This window comes from Diaphorina citri, unplaced genomic scaffold, assembly GCF_000475195.1.
Source record: "Diaphorina citri unplaced genomic scaffold, Diaci psyllid genome assembly version 1.1 scaffold834, whole genome shotgun sequence".
In the NCBI taxonomy this organism is placed as follows: domain Eukaryota; kingdom Metazoa; phylum Arthropoda; class Insecta; order Hemiptera; family Psyllidae; genus Diaphorina; species Diaphorina citri.
Genome location: NW_007378266.1, coordinates 43092 through 61274, shown reverse-complemented (window position 1 = coordinate 61274; position 18183 = coordinate 43092). Strand labels below are relative to the sequence as shown.

At 36.7% G+C, this 18183-nt stretch overlaps 3 protein-coding genes and 1 long non-coding RNA gene across 4 annotated transcripts in view; 2 read left to right on the top strand and 2 right to left on the bottom strand.

Moving 5' to 3' along the window:
* LOC103512409 (protein retinal degeneration B) overlaps window positions 1-3084 on the top strand; it is a 35439-nt gene extending 32355 nt beyond the window's left edge. The window contains exons 22-23 of the mRNA XM_026825877.1: window positions 68-120; window positions 2674-3084. Coding sequence (XP_026681678.1) covers window positions 68-120; window positions 2674-2773 — 153 coding nt within the window. The 3' untranslated portion in view covers window positions 2774-3084. The remainder of the gene's footprint in view (window positions 1-67; window positions 121-2673) is intronic.
* Window positions 3085-3377: 293 nt separating this feature from the next.
* Window positions 3378-5743, top strand: LOC113468748. The gene is made up of 2 exons (XR_003392391.1): window positions 3378-4742; window positions 4917-5743. It is a non-coding gene; the product is annotated as an uncharacterized LOC113468748 (long non-coding RNA).
* A 3103-nt stretch (window positions 5744-8846) lies between these two features.
* The window catches only part of LOC103512406 (putative uncharacterized protein DDB_G0282133), a 22777-nt gene continuing 13440 nt past the window's right edge, over window positions 8847-18183 (bottom strand). Inside the window, exons 2-3 of the mRNA XM_017445401.2 lie at window positions 11805-12378; window positions 8847-11435 (exon numbers count right to left, since the gene is read on the bottom strand). Coding sequence (XP_017300890.2) covers window positions 9317-11435; window positions 11805-12378 — 2693 coding nt within the window. The 3' untranslated portion in view covers window positions 8847-9316. The remainder of the gene's footprint in view (window positions 11436-11804; window positions 12379-18183) is intronic.
* On the bottom strand, window positions 15346-16810 carry LOC113468747. The gene is made up of 3 exons (XM_026825882.1): window positions 16631-16810; window positions 15989-16186; window positions 15346-15681 (listed from the first exon to the last, which is right to left on the bottom strand). The coding sequence occupies exons 1-3, from the start codon at window positions 16790-16792 to the stop codon at window positions 15448-15450; spliced, it is 594 nt and encodes a 197-aa protein (XP_026681683.1). The 5' UTR covers window positions 16793-16810; the 3' UTR covers window positions 15346-15447.

Genomic DNA, 18183 nt, shown 5'->3' with positions numbered 1-18183 from the left:
TTAATATAGGCAGGGCGGTGCTTTGAACTCTTGACGTTCGCGGCCCGCCCAGGGGAATGCCCGGATGGTTCTCGCCCCGAAGGGATACTTTGGGCACAACCTGTCCATTCGACGACGCAGGTAAGTATGGGTTTTAGGGATTTTCTTTGTGTTAGGGATTTTCTGTTTCTTTGTTTTAGGGAGTTTTCATTTAGGAATTTTTTAAGTGTTTCTGTTGTTTTAGGGATCTCATATTCTGTAGTTGATGTACCGCTAGTAACGCCTTTCAAAGTGCTGAACGTTCCACTTTCAGTTGTTTCCGTAATTAAATCTTCAGTTTGAATGATCTTCCTTTCCAATATATCACGGTCTTCAGGTTTGGTAATGTACACATCATCGTATTGGTTATCATTAGTTCTAATCGTTTCTACAGTAGCATCTACACTATGATCATCATGTCCAGGATCTTCACTTGGTACGGTTGGCAAATTTGAAATCAATTCATTGATTCTATCATTGTCTAAATATGGTGTTTTTTCCGTGGTATTGTTTTGTTCATTTCTCAATGTGTATGCAGTTGTTATGTACGTTGCAACAGTTGAATCAACGGATTTGTAATCTCCTTCAAGACGGTTTTTTTTTTTGTGTCTGATTTTCTCTTGCACAGTATTTGTTTCCATGTGATTTGCCCGCGGTTCGTTTTCCCTCTTTTCATGATTTTCATTCCATTTATTCAAATCGTTGACTATGACATCTTTGTTTTGTTCTGGCCGAAGTTCATTTGCTTGTAAGTTGAAATCTTGTGTGTTTGTTTCGAAGTTGTTTTGAATATCTGAATTCGTCGCAAATGTACTTGGTTCTTCATATATCTCGGTAGTTGTGTATTGTGTTCCAGAACTTTCATTTGGAGTAGCACTGGTTGGTTCTTTTCCTTTGTAATTATATTCATTTGAAGTGAAATCTATAACTTGATCAACATTGGAATCGCTTTCTAATTTTTTCTTCTCACCAATTTCAGTTTCAGTTTGGATTGTTGTTGCCGAGTTTTCTGGAGGTGTTTTCTCGATGGTAATATTAAACATGGAATTATTTTTGGGTCCATAGACAGCTTTACATGTTCCACCATCACAAGGAACTATTTCTTTGGATGTGTCTAATTCTCTGCCCTTGTTTTCTTGTTTGGCGATCAGTTCATCTGGCTCTCGTATTTCCTCACTGCTGTCGAAATTCTCGTCTTCACTGCTTTTAAAGGTTTCATCTGATTTGAAGTCCTCAACACTTTTAAAGTTTTCACCCGAATTTTCATCTGAATCCATTCTGCTTGTAGCCTTGGCCGTGGAAGTTTCTTTAGCACCTAACGTGGTAGTGATAGATTCCGTGACACCTATTGTAGTAGTCTCTTGAGTTGTTTTCGGTTTTGCATAAACATCCCAGAATTTAAAGTCACTCTCGTTTGTTTGTACGTCACCTTCAACTATCTTATAGATATTGTCCATATCATCGTTACTTACGGTTGTGGTTGGTTCGGTTGTGGTTGTTTCTGTCCTATCGATGTCAAACTCATGGGAGTCTACTTGTGGATCTAGTATAGACAGAACCATCTCGTCGCTATCAATAGTTGTAGGTTTGAAGTTCTTCGGTACCTGGTAAGTCATTCCAATTTTGGGGCTTTGGGCTTTGATTTCATCAGCTGATTTCACCGTGTTTAGGAGCATTTGGATTTTGACCAGGTAGAATTGGACCAGATCTTGCAGGGCCTTCAGGTATTCTTGGGACTCCTTTTCGTTGTTCAATCGGCTCATGCATAACTGGAAGGAAGAAAAGTCATGTGTCAGTAAAATTAAATAAATAAAACCAACGCAGTGAGCTCCAACTCCAAGTTTTAAACTCGAAGATTTTCTATTTAGTTTGTCTGTTTCTTTGTTACACGGAACAAAGAAGATTGACGGCACAAAATATCGAGACATTAATTAACTAAATAACTTACTAATGGTTGGTTTCACTAATGACTTAAACAGAGATTTCACTGATGGGAAAATTTTAAATGATCAAAAAAGGAGTTTTTAACGATCCAAGCAGGAGTTTCTCAAAACTTCTCCTTTTTGGATTATTAAAAACTCCTTTTTAGATGAATAAAAATTCTCCCATTAGTAAAATCTCTCATTAAGTCATTGGTGAAATCCACCATAACTAATTATGCTGGTTTATCCGGTTGAATTTGTAACCTCTATTTGGCTTCTTCAATAGTGGTATGCTTTTTAAAATCGTGATTTGGAATTCAAATTCCGATGATCCCTCCTATAATAGAACATCTACTCACGAAACTATATTGGCTATTATTAAATATTTCACGAATAATAAAAAACAATTTTATTTTATAGTGGCTATCCTTTCAAGCAGTTTTTCTTCCCCGAAATAAAAGCCTTTTTCCAAGGGGTTGTCGACATTTTTTCACAGTTTGGTCATTTTCCTCTCTTGAAAACCAAGTTTTGAAATTTTCACAAATTAGGACAAAAAGTCACTGCTTTTCATTTAACATATGTTTCGTGTTAATATAGGCAGGGCGGTGCTTTGAACTATTGACGTTCGCGCGCCTCTGACGCTTGATTTATGATTTTATGGTTTAAATCTTCGGATTCTTTGGCCTTTTCCCTTCACTAATCGTTCGGTCGTCTTCGTGATTTGTCGTTTCAGATCGGCCAAGCGAACGGTGTCGTTCCCTCTCAGTCCGGTGGAAATCGTTCCCTCTTCGTCCCTCCCTAACACTCCCAATAGGCGGGCCGACAAACTTTGACGGTGGTCGATATTTTGTGTCGAGCGGAACAAAGAAGATTGACGGCACAAAATATCGAGACATTAATTAACTAAATAACTTACTAATGGTTGGTTTCACTAATGACTTAAACTGAGATTTCACTAATGGGAAAATTTTAAATGATCAAAAATGGAGTTTTTAATGATCCAAGCAGGAGTTTTTAAAAACTCCTCCTTTTTGGATGAATAAAATTCTCCCATTAGTAAAATCTCTCATTAAGTCATTGGTGAAATCCACCTTAACTAATAATGCTGGTTTATCCGGTTGAATTTTTACTTTCTATTACCCCCTACTCTTGTCTATTCAGGAAAATAATTTATTGGGTGCTCGATCATCACGAAAGCCCCAGAAAGTAACACGTAACACTTTAAAGTAAACAGACAAAAGTAGGGTTTTTAGACAGTTTGTACAGAATTTAATATTAAGTTCCTTTATGGAAAATATATCCAAGATCAAAAATAAGGAGATTTCTTTGTAAACTCTGCATTTTATCTTTTATACTTTCTTGCCTATAGGAAGGAAAGTAATTATGTATTTTATTTTGTATTAATTTATTTTTATCATTTTTAAACTAATCAAATACACCTATTTTGTACCAAATACATGAGACCTTGTTTAGACTGCGGGAGTAAAGGGACTTTTCAGTCTCATTCTGGCAGTATAAACAGGGTATATTCTATTCTATTCTATTCTACAAAATATCTCCCTCCATTTTACACTTGCTACGTAATTTTATACTTTCCACGTCTCTTTGAAACGGTCTGTTTTAATTTTATTATTTTTATTTCTTGAGGTGATAGTTTTTTTGTTTATATTATGGTTGGATCCGTTATTGGCATAACTAGCATCGGTTGTGGTACGAAATAAGCCATTCTCGAGATCCTAAAGAATAAGTATTTCTTTCAAACTTTGAGAAATATCATTTGAACACATTTGAAATACCTACATTTTGATGTACGAGTAGGTAGGTATTCTACCTTTTTATCTCTTGATTTTGTTAATTTTAAATTTATTATTTATATATAAATATAAAAAAAATCACTTGTAATAAAAATCACCACTATTTTAATCTACTGTTATCAAAAACTATTTTATTGTAAATTATTTCTAATATAATTATAATAATATTATAAATCATACCTGTGTATTTAAAAAATATATTGAATTAATTCTGTTACTGTTTTTTTTAATATTTATGTTCTGTTGAAATCTATTGTTATCTGTTTAAATTTGTTTCTCGATTGAAAAAGTAAAAAGGGGCTGTTGTAAAATAAACTATCAAATATCGTACGTTGCATTGTTTCCAGAAAAAAAGGTGAGATTTAGCACTTCCCAATATTTTTCCGATAACGAAAATAGAAACCGAAATCGTTTTTGCTATTGTTATCAGACATTTTTCAACGGGGAGTGAAAAATATCACTTTTTAGTTTAAAGTGCCCCGTATTATTGTTTATTTATTTACAGAGAAAACAATTTTCTTTCAACTGCCAAAAGAAAATTATTGCACTTTTGTTTTATTATTTTTATTTTAAGGGAGCGCCTTTGGTGTCAGAAGTTGTTTATATTTATTTTCAAGCAACCTGATTGTGCAGGTTGCTAGATCCTCCAATCAGGATCGAGAAAAATGAAAACAACTTCAATCGAAGCACTTTTTAATATTACTCTAATGAGTAAAAAAAAAAAAAAAAAATGTATCCTAGCTAAATGAAATAATTAAATAGGTATAAGAACAATCTAATACCCAAGAATAGGTACATTTTTTCTCCTATATTTTTGTTCTTTTTTCTACACGAACATTGAGTGAAATCCGTTTTTATTTTTAACTGTCTCTCTTGTTTAATTAAAATTAAGAATCTCCTTTAATTTTCAATCTCAAATGAAAGATTTTTTTTGGTATGTAATTATTTTTAATCACGAACATTTCTATTTGTATAGAAAAAATAAAAGGTTGAAATCACAGAAAAATCGCCTGCGAATCCGTTTTTGTTTTAAACTGTCTCTCTTGTTTAATTAAAATTAAGAATCTCCTTTAATTTTCAATCTCAAATGAAAGATTTTTTTTTTTGGTATGTAATTATTTTTAATCACGAACATTTCTATTTGTAGAGAAAAAAATAAAAGGTTGAAATCACAGAAAAATCGCCTGCAATGTCAGTCTCTAAAATACTCTCGAATATTAATGTTGTAAAATTGTTTGTTTTAATAAACTTCTTTTTAGCTTGATTTATTTTAAAATATTTTAATAAAATTATTCTGCGCTTTTAAACGAATTCCGCATTTTTAAATCATCTGTGATAAAATTAAGTGTGCAATATCTCGGAATAGGTTCTTAATAAAAGCTGTGAAAGGTGCGTTTCCTGGAGAGGTTTTGACTATCATTATTTAAAAATAAATACACCCACCAAAGTTTATTAAAAACAGGACATGGGTTAATTATCCTAAATAACCTTGAATAAAGGCTTGGAAAACCTTTTCGTGCTGTTATTAATTCATTGTTAGCTGTTAGGTATCAAAAAAGAGCTTCTTAGCAAAATTTGAAATTTTAAATCTTGTGTTTTTAGGGATACTCCTATTTTTTTGTTTAATATATCTTTGTTTAATTTGCCTCCTGTTTGTTTTTTATGTTGCCTATCATGTTAATTTTTGTTTTCGATCTCACAAGAAAATTCAGTGAAACAGACCTTTCTTTTCTATCTGAGGACTAAAAAGTCCCTTTATTCCAGCAGTCTGAAGTAATTCTTTTTCACATAAATTGTCCAATATAACGTCTTGTCTATTTTAAGGGCCAAGACTAGAGGGTACTCCAAGAAAAGGTCTAGAGGAAAAATCTGTTTCACTGGCTCATTTGTGGTAGCTTAATATTATCGAATAATGTTGTTATTACTTGTTAAATTAAGAACTTGATTTATCTTGATGCACTTACAAAATACTTCTTGCACTTTCTCACATTGTAATTTGTAGTCGCAAAATGAAACGGTTTGGGGAGACAGAAAAATCTTACATATTCTTGAGAGTTCATTGCAACGGTCGTTCCATTAATTAGACTTATCATTAAGAACTTGATTTATCTTGATGCACTTACAAAATACTTCTTGCACTTTCTCACATTGTAATTTGTAGTCGCAAAATGAAACGGTTGGGGAGACAGAAAATTTTTACATATTCTTGAGAGCTCATTGCAACAGTCGTTCCATTAATTAGACTTATTATTTTATTAACATTAGACTTATGTTTTATTTATTTCACCAATATTTATTCAGTCCTTAGAACTCCTGTTAAGCTAACAGCCAGTTAAGTTCCACTTAATTTGTATTGGGTTAACAGGGCTGTTAAGCTAACGGGCTGTTTGAGGCTGGAAAGAAGGTTGGTGAAACTCACCATTACTTTATATCATGGACACTCGTTGAAAGCCCAGAAGAGGTCAGGTAGTAGAACAGCCGCGGGAGACACTAAAGGTTCGCAGAAAAAAGACGGAAGAACTCGTGAAGACCAAAAGGAGACAGAAAAATCTTGACAAAGTGGAGAAAAGTGGATAGCGCATAGAACAACGAGCAGGTAGAGGAATATGGCCCACCTCTGTGACTGAGTGGTCAAGAGCACTGACTCTCAACCGGGAGGCGCTGGGTTCGAACCAAGACTTCCAAGGTACATTTTTTCCCCCAAGAAAGAGGGAAGTGACGGCTGCATAAAGCTAACAGCCAGTTAAGTTCCACTTAATTTGTATTGGGTTAACAGGGCTGTTAAGCTAACGGGCTGTTTGAGGCTGGAAAGAAGGTCGGTGAAACCCACCATTACTTTATCATGGACACTCGTTGAAAGCCCAGAAGAGGTTGGGTAGTAGAACAACCGCGGGAGACATAAGAAGTTCACAGAAAAAATACGGAAGAACTCGTGAAGACCAAAAGGAGACAGAAAAATATTGCCAAAGTGGAGTAAAGTGCATAGCGCATAGAACATCAAGCTGGTAGAGGAATGTGGCCCACCTCTGTGGCCTAATGGTCAAGAGCACTGACTCTCAACCTGGAGGCGCTGGGTTCGAATCCCGGCCAGGAAGGAAATTTTCTAACCAGACTTTTTCGCTCCTAGATAGGCATGGAAGTAAAAGAATGTGCCTTGAAGTAATGCGAAAGCGGTTCCAAGACTTCCAAGGTACATTTTTTCCCCCAAGATTGAGGGAAATGACGACCGCATAGTAGACTTATCATTTTATTAACATTAGACTTATGTTTTATTTATTTCACCAATATTTATTCAGTCCTTAGAACTCCTGTTAAGCTAACAGCCAGTTAAGTTCCACTTAATTTGTATTGGGTTAACAGGGCTGTTAAGCTAAGGCTGGAAAGAAGGTTGGTGAAACCCACCATTACTTTATCATGGACACTCGTTGAAAGCCCAGAAGAGGTTGGGTAGTAGAACAACCGCGGGAGACATAAGAAGTTCACAGAAAAAATACGGAAGAACTCGTGAAGACCAAAAGGAGACAGAAAAATATTGCCAAAGTGGAGTAAAGTGCATAGCGCATAGAACATCAAGCTGGTAGAGGAATGTGGCCCACCTCTGTGACTGAGTGGTCAAGAGCTAAAAATGAAAAATAAAAAATTAAATAAAAATAAAATAGAAATCAAATTACAAGTTTACCTATACGCTAATGAAATGAGTATTTTTATTGAGGATACAATTCCATACCTCGGCTGGGATTGAACCCACGCCTTCCTGTTAACCAGTCGAGCGCCTTGACCACTACACCCCCACAGGATACTCAGAAAAACAGCCAAATTAGCAGATACAAAACGCAACAACCAAAGAAAACGATGTGATCAGATTAGCAAGAGCCAGAAGAATTTCTTTTTTCATGGTTGGTTACGTCCCACGCAATGTTGCCAAGCGTCCCTACGCTTTAAAAATTTGAATCTCATTATTTTTCCCGCGCACACTTTGGGGACGAATTTCTCAGAGAAGAAATACTTTTTTTAAAAAAAATCTTTTCGGATTATTTATTATTTTTGACGATCTTTACGAAAAAAATACATTTGGACAGTTGTATTTTTCATGAGAATCATCAATTGGCAGCAAAAAGCTCTATGCTCTTTGCTCTCCGGTCCTCTCTGTTTTTAGCCTAAAATAATAATAATAATAAAATCCTATGTAAAAATTTTAATCCTGCCTTGGTAGCATGGTCGTCTTGACTTCTGGTGAAGCGTTTTGCTCGACCAGTAATCAGGAGGGCGTGGGTTCAATCCCAGCCGAGGTATGGAATTTTAAAATTTCATCCTTAATATTTTTAGTTTTTTTAGAGATGTTGACGGCAGTAGTGAGTAGCCTACTGCTGGGATAAAGGGACTTTTCAGTCCTAGAAGAGCAGTAATTTAAGTACCCCTGCGCTGGGACAAAACGATCAGACATCTCTAAAGGTCAAATTCTCAAATTATAATGAGGATAAAATTCCATACCTCGGCTGGGATTGAACCCACGCCCTCCTGTTTACCAGTCGACACCGGCCTACTGCTGGGATAAAGGGACTTTTCAGTCCTAGAAGAGCAGTAATTTAAGTACCCCTGCGCTGGGACAAAACGATCAGAAATTTAAGCACTATTATTTCTTTAAAAACCTCCCAATCAGTCCCAATGCTGTTTCCTTTTGTCGACTACAGAGGTTGATTTTTTCCATGAATTTTATAAATAAAAAAATCTGGTAGTTGGTTGATTTTATAAATATTTTAAACTTCAACGTTGATTATTAAATAAAAGAAAATGTTCTAAAAATATTAAAGTGATTTTAAATGCCGTGCTTTTTTATTGAAATTTTTGGTGACTTTTGTTCACTAAAATATCTTCCCTTATATTATTACTGACCTACTGACAGTTTTTGTTTTCAGAATATTCTGAGATGTGAAGTTCAGAATAAATTCTCAATTTTTCTCTATAGGTGTGTACACTGTGCATATCTTCTTAGATTAACAAACAACTTATACTTATGTCCCTATGTGCTTTACAACTTATACTTATGTCCCTATGTGCTTTTTCAGAGAGATTACTACATAAAACAACGTACTCAGTGTGATATCTAAACATTCAACAATCGATAATCTTTATTATTAGACAGTTTAAAACAAGCAAGGCATAAACAAATCGTAATAGAGAAGGATTTACATGTTTTCAACACAAAAAATCATACATAAACACATCAGAAACTCCGTATAGGATAATCCTTAGTTCTAAGATCTAACACTATGAGCTAATGTAGAAAACGAATATGGTATATTGTGATTCGTAATATAAAACAATTTCATTTCGATATCATAACATAAAACATAGATAGATAACTAGAAACAGTACAGGCATGTATAATAATTAATAATCTCTATAAAAATAGTATTTAAAATACTTTCAACAATATTACGTATTATTCTGTATGGGCATTCAGCAATATGAATTTCAAAAAAAAGGGTAAAGGATGTGTAAGCGATATGGGCAATAATCACATAGACAACTATACCTTTGTAAGAAGATAAATATGAGAAATTAAAGAAATTTGGTAACAATATACGAAATTACGATGGAGAAAACAACATTTCCACTGCCTATCCTACTAGAAGCACTTTCTGTATCTTGTTCTTTTTCAGAAGCTCCATACTCTTCCAGTTCATAATTATTTAGTTTAGCGTCCACCTTATGTTCTATTAGAATAGCATTATGTATGGCACTTGCTTGCTTTTCATTCAAACATTTGTAATTGTTTTCGTGCATGTTGAACTTCAAGTGTTTCTGTTGGATGAATTCACTCCACATGGTATCATTCAGTCCAGATGGTATGGTGCCTAGATTGTACACATGCTCGTATTTCCAATTCATTGGCGTTCCAAGTTTGTTTATAGCCAGGGAGGAAAATTTGTTCAGGCATTTTGGAGAGCAAGTGTCGATGTGTTTCAATATGGAGACGAGCTGTAAAGGTTTCAAGTTGGCTAGGGATTTATTGAAGATGTTTTCTGGTATATAGCACAACATGTTGTTCAATATGACGAGTTCGTTTAGGTTCAACACCGTGCTGTTTTTATGTTTCAGATATTTCTCCACTACAAGTTCCGCTTTTTTGGTATCGTTGATCGTGTTCATATGTTCAATAAGTTCGAGAGACCAGATATTCATATTTATACTTCTGAGCTCTTCTAGTGAGAGATCGGCAATAATGTTGCCCAAAAGCGGCAGAACCTCGTTTATGTTTTTGTAGTACTTGTTTATTATAGATTCCTTAACTTTCCTGGAGACTTTCATTTTGTTTATCAAATCCAAGCAGTCTAGCAGGTCTTCTTTGTTTATATTCACAAGTATGTTTTCTATCGGAATAATATCGGTGATTGTACCCAAGAGATTGAGTGCCTCACATGTGATGTTCATGTTACTATCTAAATCACCGTTCAGTACAAATCTTCTTCTTCTGTTTGCTCTCTTCGTTTGCTGGATGTTTGGTGTAGTCATTTCATCATTGGTATCGAAAACAACCAACTCCAACTTTTTGTCGCTATTTTGGAATGCTCCATTATACCCTGTGTATTGATTGCGTGGATGTGTATTAGTTTTTCTTCTGGATGTTCCACTTTGGTTATCTTCAGATGAACTAGAGCCACTCCTCTCTGCAGATTCCCCTTCAAGACGATTACTTCTCTGGTCTGATGCTTCCTGAGAATCACCTAATTGCATATCTGGTGTGACGTCATCAGGGATATCATAAACTACAAACTCCAAATCGTTCCTATTGTTATTTCGGAATGCTCTCTTCACCTCATTGTTATCCTTACTGATTAAATGTGCATTATAGTTGTCATGAAGTACAAGAGTTTGAGGTACGAAATCCATTTTAATACCCAATGTTGTTTTTGGGAGTGCTGGTGGTGCGGAAAACGCCATTGTTTTTATAGCATCATTAGAACCGATGATTGTTGTTGTTTCTACCATATTTGCTTCAGTTCTATTGTGTGTTGTCTCTGTAATTGATGTTGGATAGAATTCCCCATCTAGAGCATTTTCTTTGTCACTTCTTGATTCCAATTCATATTCCTTATTTTGAGTTGTAGATGTTATCTCTTCTTTTAGGGTTGTGTCTTCTCTAACTGTTCCATCTTTGAAGATTGAGGGTTCAGTTGAAATATCTTTAGGCTCATCCGTATTTGGTTCATTCTCACTGTTCTTTTCAGATATTAGTTTATTTCTGTAATGTTCTGTTTTCTCACTTTCTACTCCGTTAATACGTTCACTGTCTACAGAATTAGTTTCTTTATCACTTGTGGTTGATTGACTAGTAGTGGTTTCTTGTTGGATTATGTCTATGTTTTCATTTATTTTGTTCGATTCTTCAGTACCTATTCCATCAATATTTTCACTGTTTGTAGTAGTGGGTTCTTCATTACTTGATGTTGTTGACTGACTAGTAGTTGTTGTTTCCTTCTGACTTGAATTTGAATCTTGTTGGTCTTCATTTATTGTCTCTGATTCATTTTTTCCTAGATCATTAGATTTATTATTAGTTTCAGTATCAGTTTCTTTATTACTTGAAGTTGTGGTTTGAGTTGTACCTTCGTCTTCATTTATTCTGTTTGATTCTTCAGTATTAGTTTCTGTTTTACTTGAAGTTGTTGACTGACTGGTGGTTGTTTCCTTTCGGGTTGAATCCAAGTCTTCATTTATCTCAGTCTCATCTCTTACAACATCATTGAAAATATCATTACGTTCAGTACCAGTTTTTTTATTACTTGAAGTTGTCGTTGATTGAGTTGTTCCATCAATATTTTCATTTTCTACATAATTAGATTCTTTATTTCCTGAAGTTGTTGAATGACTGGTGGTTGCTTCTTTTTCAGTTGAATCTACGTCTTGATTAATCCTCTCTGGTGCTTCAGTTACTATATCTTTGATATTCTCTCGGTTTTCGGCACTTTCTACAATCTTTGAAGTTGTTGTTCGGACTGTAGTCGTTTCCTGTGGTGCATTTTCAGTTGCTGTTGTTGACTGACTGGTGGTTGTTTCCTTTCGGGTTGAATCCAAGTCTTCATTTATCTCAGTCTCATCTCTTCCAACATCATTGAAAATATCATTACGTTCAGTACCAGTTTTTTTATTACTTGAAGTTGTCGTTGATTGAGTTGTTCCATTAATATATTCATTTTCTACATAATTAGATTCTTTATTTCCTGAAGTTGTTGATTGACTGGTGGTTGTTTCTTTTTCGGTTGAATCTACGTCTTGATTAATTCTCTCTGGTGCTTCAGTTACTATATCTCTGATATTCTCTCGGTTTTCGGCACTTTCTACAATCTTTGAAGTTGTCGTTCGGACTGTAGTCGTTTCCTGTGGTGCATTTTCAGTTACGCTCCCGGATTTTTCTGTCACTATTTCCTCAATTCTTACATCATCTGTATGATTTTCTTCATAATTTGAAGTTTTCGGTTGACTAGTTGTTTCTTTTTGAGTTGAATCTTCTTCATTCATTATCTCAAGTTCTTTTCCTCCATGATTAAAAATACCATTGCCTTCGGTATTGGTTTCTTTCTTACTTGTTGTCGTTCCTTCCTGACTAGTAAATACGTTATTTTCCGTCTCAGGTTGTTCGGTTTGTATTCTATTAGTTTCATCATCACTCCAACTCGTTGAATGAACTGTTGTGTTTCTTTGCGTTGTGGTGTAACTTTCGGTTGTTTTAATTGTTTCTCGTTCATTTGACTCCATTTCATTCGTTTTTGGTTGACTTGTTGTAGACGCTCCATTGTTGTTTTCGTCTTCAGTGTTTACATAATTGCTGTGTGTATTACTCTCCCCTGATTTATATCTAAAGGATTCAGTCTGATAATGATTAGACATAGTTGTACTCGTGATCATCTCTTGGTGATTGATTGCGTCTTGATCAGCATATTTACCGTAAAAAGCGTTATTCATCTTAGAATGTCTTACTTGATCTGTAGGATCATTTTCCGACCCAAAAGACACAACCCCGACCCAAAGTTGTGACCTTGCCGAAAAATGAGCTCAACCCTGAAAGGAATTCAGCTAAAAACACAAGCTCCAAGATGCCCAGCTACGGGCTTTTCCCGGCCCCTCTCAGCTAGGTTAGGTTAATGTCAGTAAGCGGGTAGATTGTCGCCGAGTGGAGGGCAAAACCCCAGTCTATAAAAACATTAATGGTTCCACAGTAACGTCTAACCTCTATCAAACAAATACCTTGGCACTCTTAGCAGTTATTTTTATTTTTTTTTTATTTATTTTTTTAGATTTTATTTGGTGCTTTTCAACACAGGGCTCGGCAATGTGGCTTTCAGTTTCAGATAGACGTTGAGTCGGTTGTATAAACAGTGCAACGTTTGTTTGGTTGGCACACCGGTAGAGCTGGTGGATTGGATGTAGTCCAGGTAGTCTTGCACGAACACGACCAGCTCGTAGGTGTTGATGTTGTTGATGTGAGCGCAGGTGATGCCTGGGGGAATGGGATAAAGTTTTTCTTTTGGTTTTTCAAGGGGTTTGATCGAGGGAACAGTAACTGCTAAAGTTTTATCTTTCGGAAAGAAAAGAGCAAAGACAGACAGGATAGGAGAAAGCCAAAGCCTTTTCGAGAACGAAGCCATCTGTTTAGATATCTAGACAGGGAGATTTCATAAGACTGGCTGGTGGACAGGGAGGATACCAGCCTGAAATTTCCCTTACCAAAGGACTAGCAAAGGTTGAGTGCGATGGACATTCACGCGTAAAATTTGTAGTGAGCCCAAAAGCGATCACCTTAGGGCTGATTGACACGCTGACGAAAAACGCCGGCTCCGTCTGAATACGAGAAAAGGCGAAGAAAAAGATGCGTTCATCTGATCAATCGGTTTCCTAAACGTTGGATCAGCGTAGCGTTGTCAAACCTTCCTCTTCATATCGTGATCCATTATTTTCATTGAAATTTTTCTCGCCATTTCCATAATCAAAATCATTGTTTATATCTTTCGAGTTGGGCTCTTCAGCTGATAGTTCGTCAGTTAGTTTATTTTTATACTGATTTGGATCTCTTCCGTTTGTTGGCCAAATGCTGGTTGTATGAATGAGACTGTTAGGCTCTTCTGCATCGATAGTTATTACAGTTGTTTCTTGAGGATATTTATTGTTGTTATTTGTTACTTCTTTATCTTCGATATTATTTTTAGTGGTTGTTTCTGATTTGTAATGTTCTGTGGTCATTTCTTCATTTGCAGCAGTACTTGTGTATTCTCGATAAGTTTCTGTTTGTGCATTTGAAACATTATTGTCAATCGTTGTTTCTGTTTTATGTGTTCCTGTTGTTTCCGTATTTCCATGTTCTGTTGGTATTCTATTCGATTCATTTTCATATTCTGTAGTTGATGTACCGCTAGTAACGCCTTTCAAAGTGCTGAACGTTCCACTTTCAGTTGTTTCCGTAATTAAATCTTCAGTTTGAATGATCTTCCTTTCCAATATATCACGGTCTTCAGGTTTGGTAATGTACACATCATCGTATTGGTTATCATTAGTTCTAATCGTTTCTACAGTAGCATCTACACTATGATCATCATGTCCAGGATCTTCACTTGGTACGGTTGGCAAATTTGAAATCAATTCATTGATTCTATCATTGTCTAAATATGGTGTTTTTTCCGTGGTATTGTTTTGTTCATTTCTCAATGTGTATGCAGTTGTTATGTACGTTGTAACAGTTGAATCAAGGGATTTGTAATCTCCTTCAAGACGATTTTCTTTTTTGTGTCTAATTTTCTCTTGCAGAGTACTTGTTTCCATGTGATTTGCCCGCGGTTCGTTTTCCCTCTTTTCATGATTTTCATTCCATTTATTCAAATCGTTGACTATGACATCTTTGTTTTGTTCTGGCCGAAGTTCATTTGCTTGTAAGTTGAAATCTTGTGTGTTTGTTTCGAAGTTGTTTTGAATTTCTGAATTCGTCGCAAATGTACTTGGTTCTTCATATATCTCGGTAGTTGTGTATTGTGTTCCAGAACTTTCATTTGGAGTAGCACTGGTTGGTTCTTTTCCTTTGTAATTATATTCATTTGAAGTGAAATCTATAACTTGATCAACATTGGAATCGCTTTCTAATTTTTTCTTCTCACCAATTTCAGTTTCAGTTTGGATTGTTGTTGCCGAGTTTTCTGGAGGTGTTTTCTCGATGGTAATATTAAACATGGAATTATTTTTGGGTCCATAGACAGCTTTACATGTTCCACCATCACAAGGAACTATTTCTTTGGAGGTGCTCTCTCTGCTCTTGTTTTCTTGTTTGGCGATCAGTTCATCTAGCTCTCGTATTTCCTCACTGCTGTCGAATTTCTCGTCTTCACTGCTTTTAAAGATTTCAACACTTTTAAAGTCCTCAACACTGAAGTGGTTTGATAGAGGATACTGTAACTGCTAAGGTCTTACCGTCCCGAAATCGAAGAGAGAAGGAAGACAGGATAGGAGAAAGCTTAGCCGTTCCGAGAACGAACATTATCCCATCAGCATAAAATCCGCCCCGGGTGGGAATTGAACCCTCGGCTTAGCGCTAACAAGGCAGACGCGCTACCAACCAAGCTAACAAGGCTGGACGAACAACTTTGAACCATTGGGAACATGCTATAGGTAGACAAAATATCTAGGTGCATTCAACAATGTAGCTATCACCGTTTTCTTGGATATTTCTCACCTAAGTTGGATCGCAGCCGGTCCATAAGCGTGGCACTAAACGCATCCTGGGTACCAGGGTATTTCCGCAGTAAATGTAGAAGGTCGTCGTATGGAAGGTTCTTGGGTTCGATGTCCTGAAGACTCTGGGCGGGGATGGCCTGCAGGAGAGTTTGGTAGAGGGGTGTGGCCAGAGAGATGTTCGCTTTAATATGACCTAGCTCGTACGCCTGTGGGAGGAAACGATCAGAGTTGTGATAGAGGGAACTGTTGTTGTTGTTGTTTTAGAGTATTTAGAGGCTTTAACTTTCGCCAAATGGTGACGGCAGTATAAAGGAAAGATATCTTTTTGTATCTGCCATACACCGTGGTCTCTAGCCATGTTTAATTGGCTTGTCCTGAATCGCAGTCAACCATCGTGAAGACTTGTACTTGTTCTTTAAAGCAGAGAGAACCCTTTGAAAAACTGCCAGGTAGCTAGGATGGTTAGGGTCTTCCAACCTAAGATGGCAAGTTATCATTTAGGTAATCTCTCACCTGTGGAAAAGACAGCTTTGAGCTCTCCAGTGATGTTAACAGTTTCATGTCGACATGAGTGGGATCTATTTTGGCAAGCTCTGCCGCGGGCAGAGTGTACATGAGTGGACCTAGGTTAGACAGTTCTGTTTTGACACGTTGTGTCTCATCGGATGTTTCCGACGTCCAGAGACTTTGCACCTTGATGATTTCAGCGATCTGAAAAATAATGAAAATCTCTAGAAGTGCTGTCAAACTTTCTTGACTTGGCGGGGCGGAGCTGAATGGAAGATACAGAACTACAGACCCCGTCATTAAACACCTTGGCAGTTATACAGTGACGTCAAACCCCCAGGGTTTAACTTAACCCCCATCAAAGACGGAATGAAAGCTAGATGATGTTGGAGGAAAATGTTCTTTTAGAGTGCGTGCGGCACCTAGTAGATTCATGCACATCTCCACTGCTTAAGGTGTGTCCAAACACAGTTGACCGCCTGTCGATTGACGAGGTGAATCTATTTTGTCAAGGCTGCCCGGCCAGTCAACTATGTTTGGGCACCTTTAGAGAACAATACAATAGTCCTAAACTAAATGGACGCGGCACACAAGTGATCAAGAAGAGACCGCCTTAGACAAATTGGGAGATTCCCATTCTTATTTTACCTGTTTGGCAGTGGCGTAGGTCGTGTTAAACACGTTGTACTTGGCGTGAATCAAATCAGTGGCGTTCACAAAGAACCGGTTGAGCTGATGAGGTTGCAGGGAGGATATGAAGTGAGCGAATTCCTGGAATTCCACTAAGTAGAGCTGCTCCCCCGGGTACATGGTGTCGAATAGATATCGCACCTGAAAACCAAGACAAGAAGGATGTGCGTGGGTAGGTACATATTTTTTTTTTTTTTCCTTTTTTTTAGGTTTGATAGAGGGAACTGTAACTGATAAAGGGAAACTATAACTGCGTTTAGTGGCACGTAGTCGCCTGGAAAACCAAACCTACGAAAATGATAGAGACTATAAAAAGTGATTAGAGATTCCATAGAATGTTGTTCTCTCTCTCTCTTTGACAGAGGGAACTGTAACTGCTAAGGCCTTAGCGTCGCGAAATCGAAGAGAGAAGGAAGACCGGATAGGAGAAAGCCAGCCGTTCCGAGAACGAACATTACCTATCCGTTCAGGATAAAATCCACCCTGGACTAAAACCTGCGACCTAGCGCTTGCAGACACGCTACCAACCAAGCTAACTAGGCTGGCCATTTTTTTGTTTGATTGATTCTATCATTGTCTAAATATGGTGTTTTTTCCGTGGTATTGTTTTGTTCATTTCTCAATGTGTATGCAGTTGTTATGTACGTTGCAACAGTTGAATCAACGGATTTGTAATCTCCTTCAAGACGGTTTTTTTTTTTGTGTCTGATTTTCTCTTGCACAGTATTCTTACCGCTTTAAGGAAGGGTAGTTTGACATCCGGATCTTCCATAGAGTGGAATACTAGATCTGCCAGAGACAAGATATCAGACCTACGCCGAATCAGCATTGCATGTTGATACCCAGAGAGATTGTACAGTTGAGTACTCTGGAATGAAATAGAACAACATACATCATGTACATAGGTATTTTGTAAAACTGATGGTTTACAAAATTTTGACTTTAGACTAGGAGGATTTATATTGTGCGCCGTTCACTGAGTCAATAATTAACTCATTGAACGTAAGAAAATTTACCTACTTATCGCATTATTAGTACCTAGTACCTACATACCTGGGTACAATGGTACATACCTACCTACTTGTTGTTTGTTAATTTAATATCTTCTCTCTTTGACTAAATTTTCAATAGTAAAATGGCACCTATAACCTATAGGTACCTACCTATCTACAATCAATATTAATTAAACAAAATGATTATCAATAATTATAATTATTCATTAATTGGCTTGGACTCGAACCACCAATCTCTGGATCCGATGTCAACTAGAAAATACTTACAGGAAGAAGATACAGGAGTGGTACAGGAATGGTCGCCAGTTCCTCTTTAGACAATTCATACAGTGGTTTATCCTTGAGTATCGTCCTGACTTCTTTGGGCAGACTTCGGAGTAGATCTGCTATGAGTGGAGGTATGTCCGTGCCTGGCGAAATAAATTAGGGCTTCAGGAAGAATTCAGAGAGAGAGAGAGAGAGAGAGAGAGAGAGAGAGAGAGAGAGAGAGGGGGAGAG

What these genes read in the sequence shown, in the direction of transcription:
- LOC113468747 (XM_026825882.1), bottom strand. Translation starts at nt 16,792, where the DNA reads ATGTACCCGGGGGAGCAGCTCTACTTAGTGGAATTCCAGGAATTCGCT. An exon ending in CCTACGCCACTGCCAAACAG is followed by an intron (nt 16,187 to 16,630) that starts GTAAAATAAGAA and finishes ATTATTTTTCAG; the next exon opens with ATCGCTGAAATCATCAAGGT. An exon ending in CAAAGCTGTCTTTTCCACAG is followed by an intron (nt 15,682 to 15,988) that starts GTGAGAGATTAC and finishes TTCCTCCCACAG; the next exon opens with GCGTACGAGCTAGGTCATAT.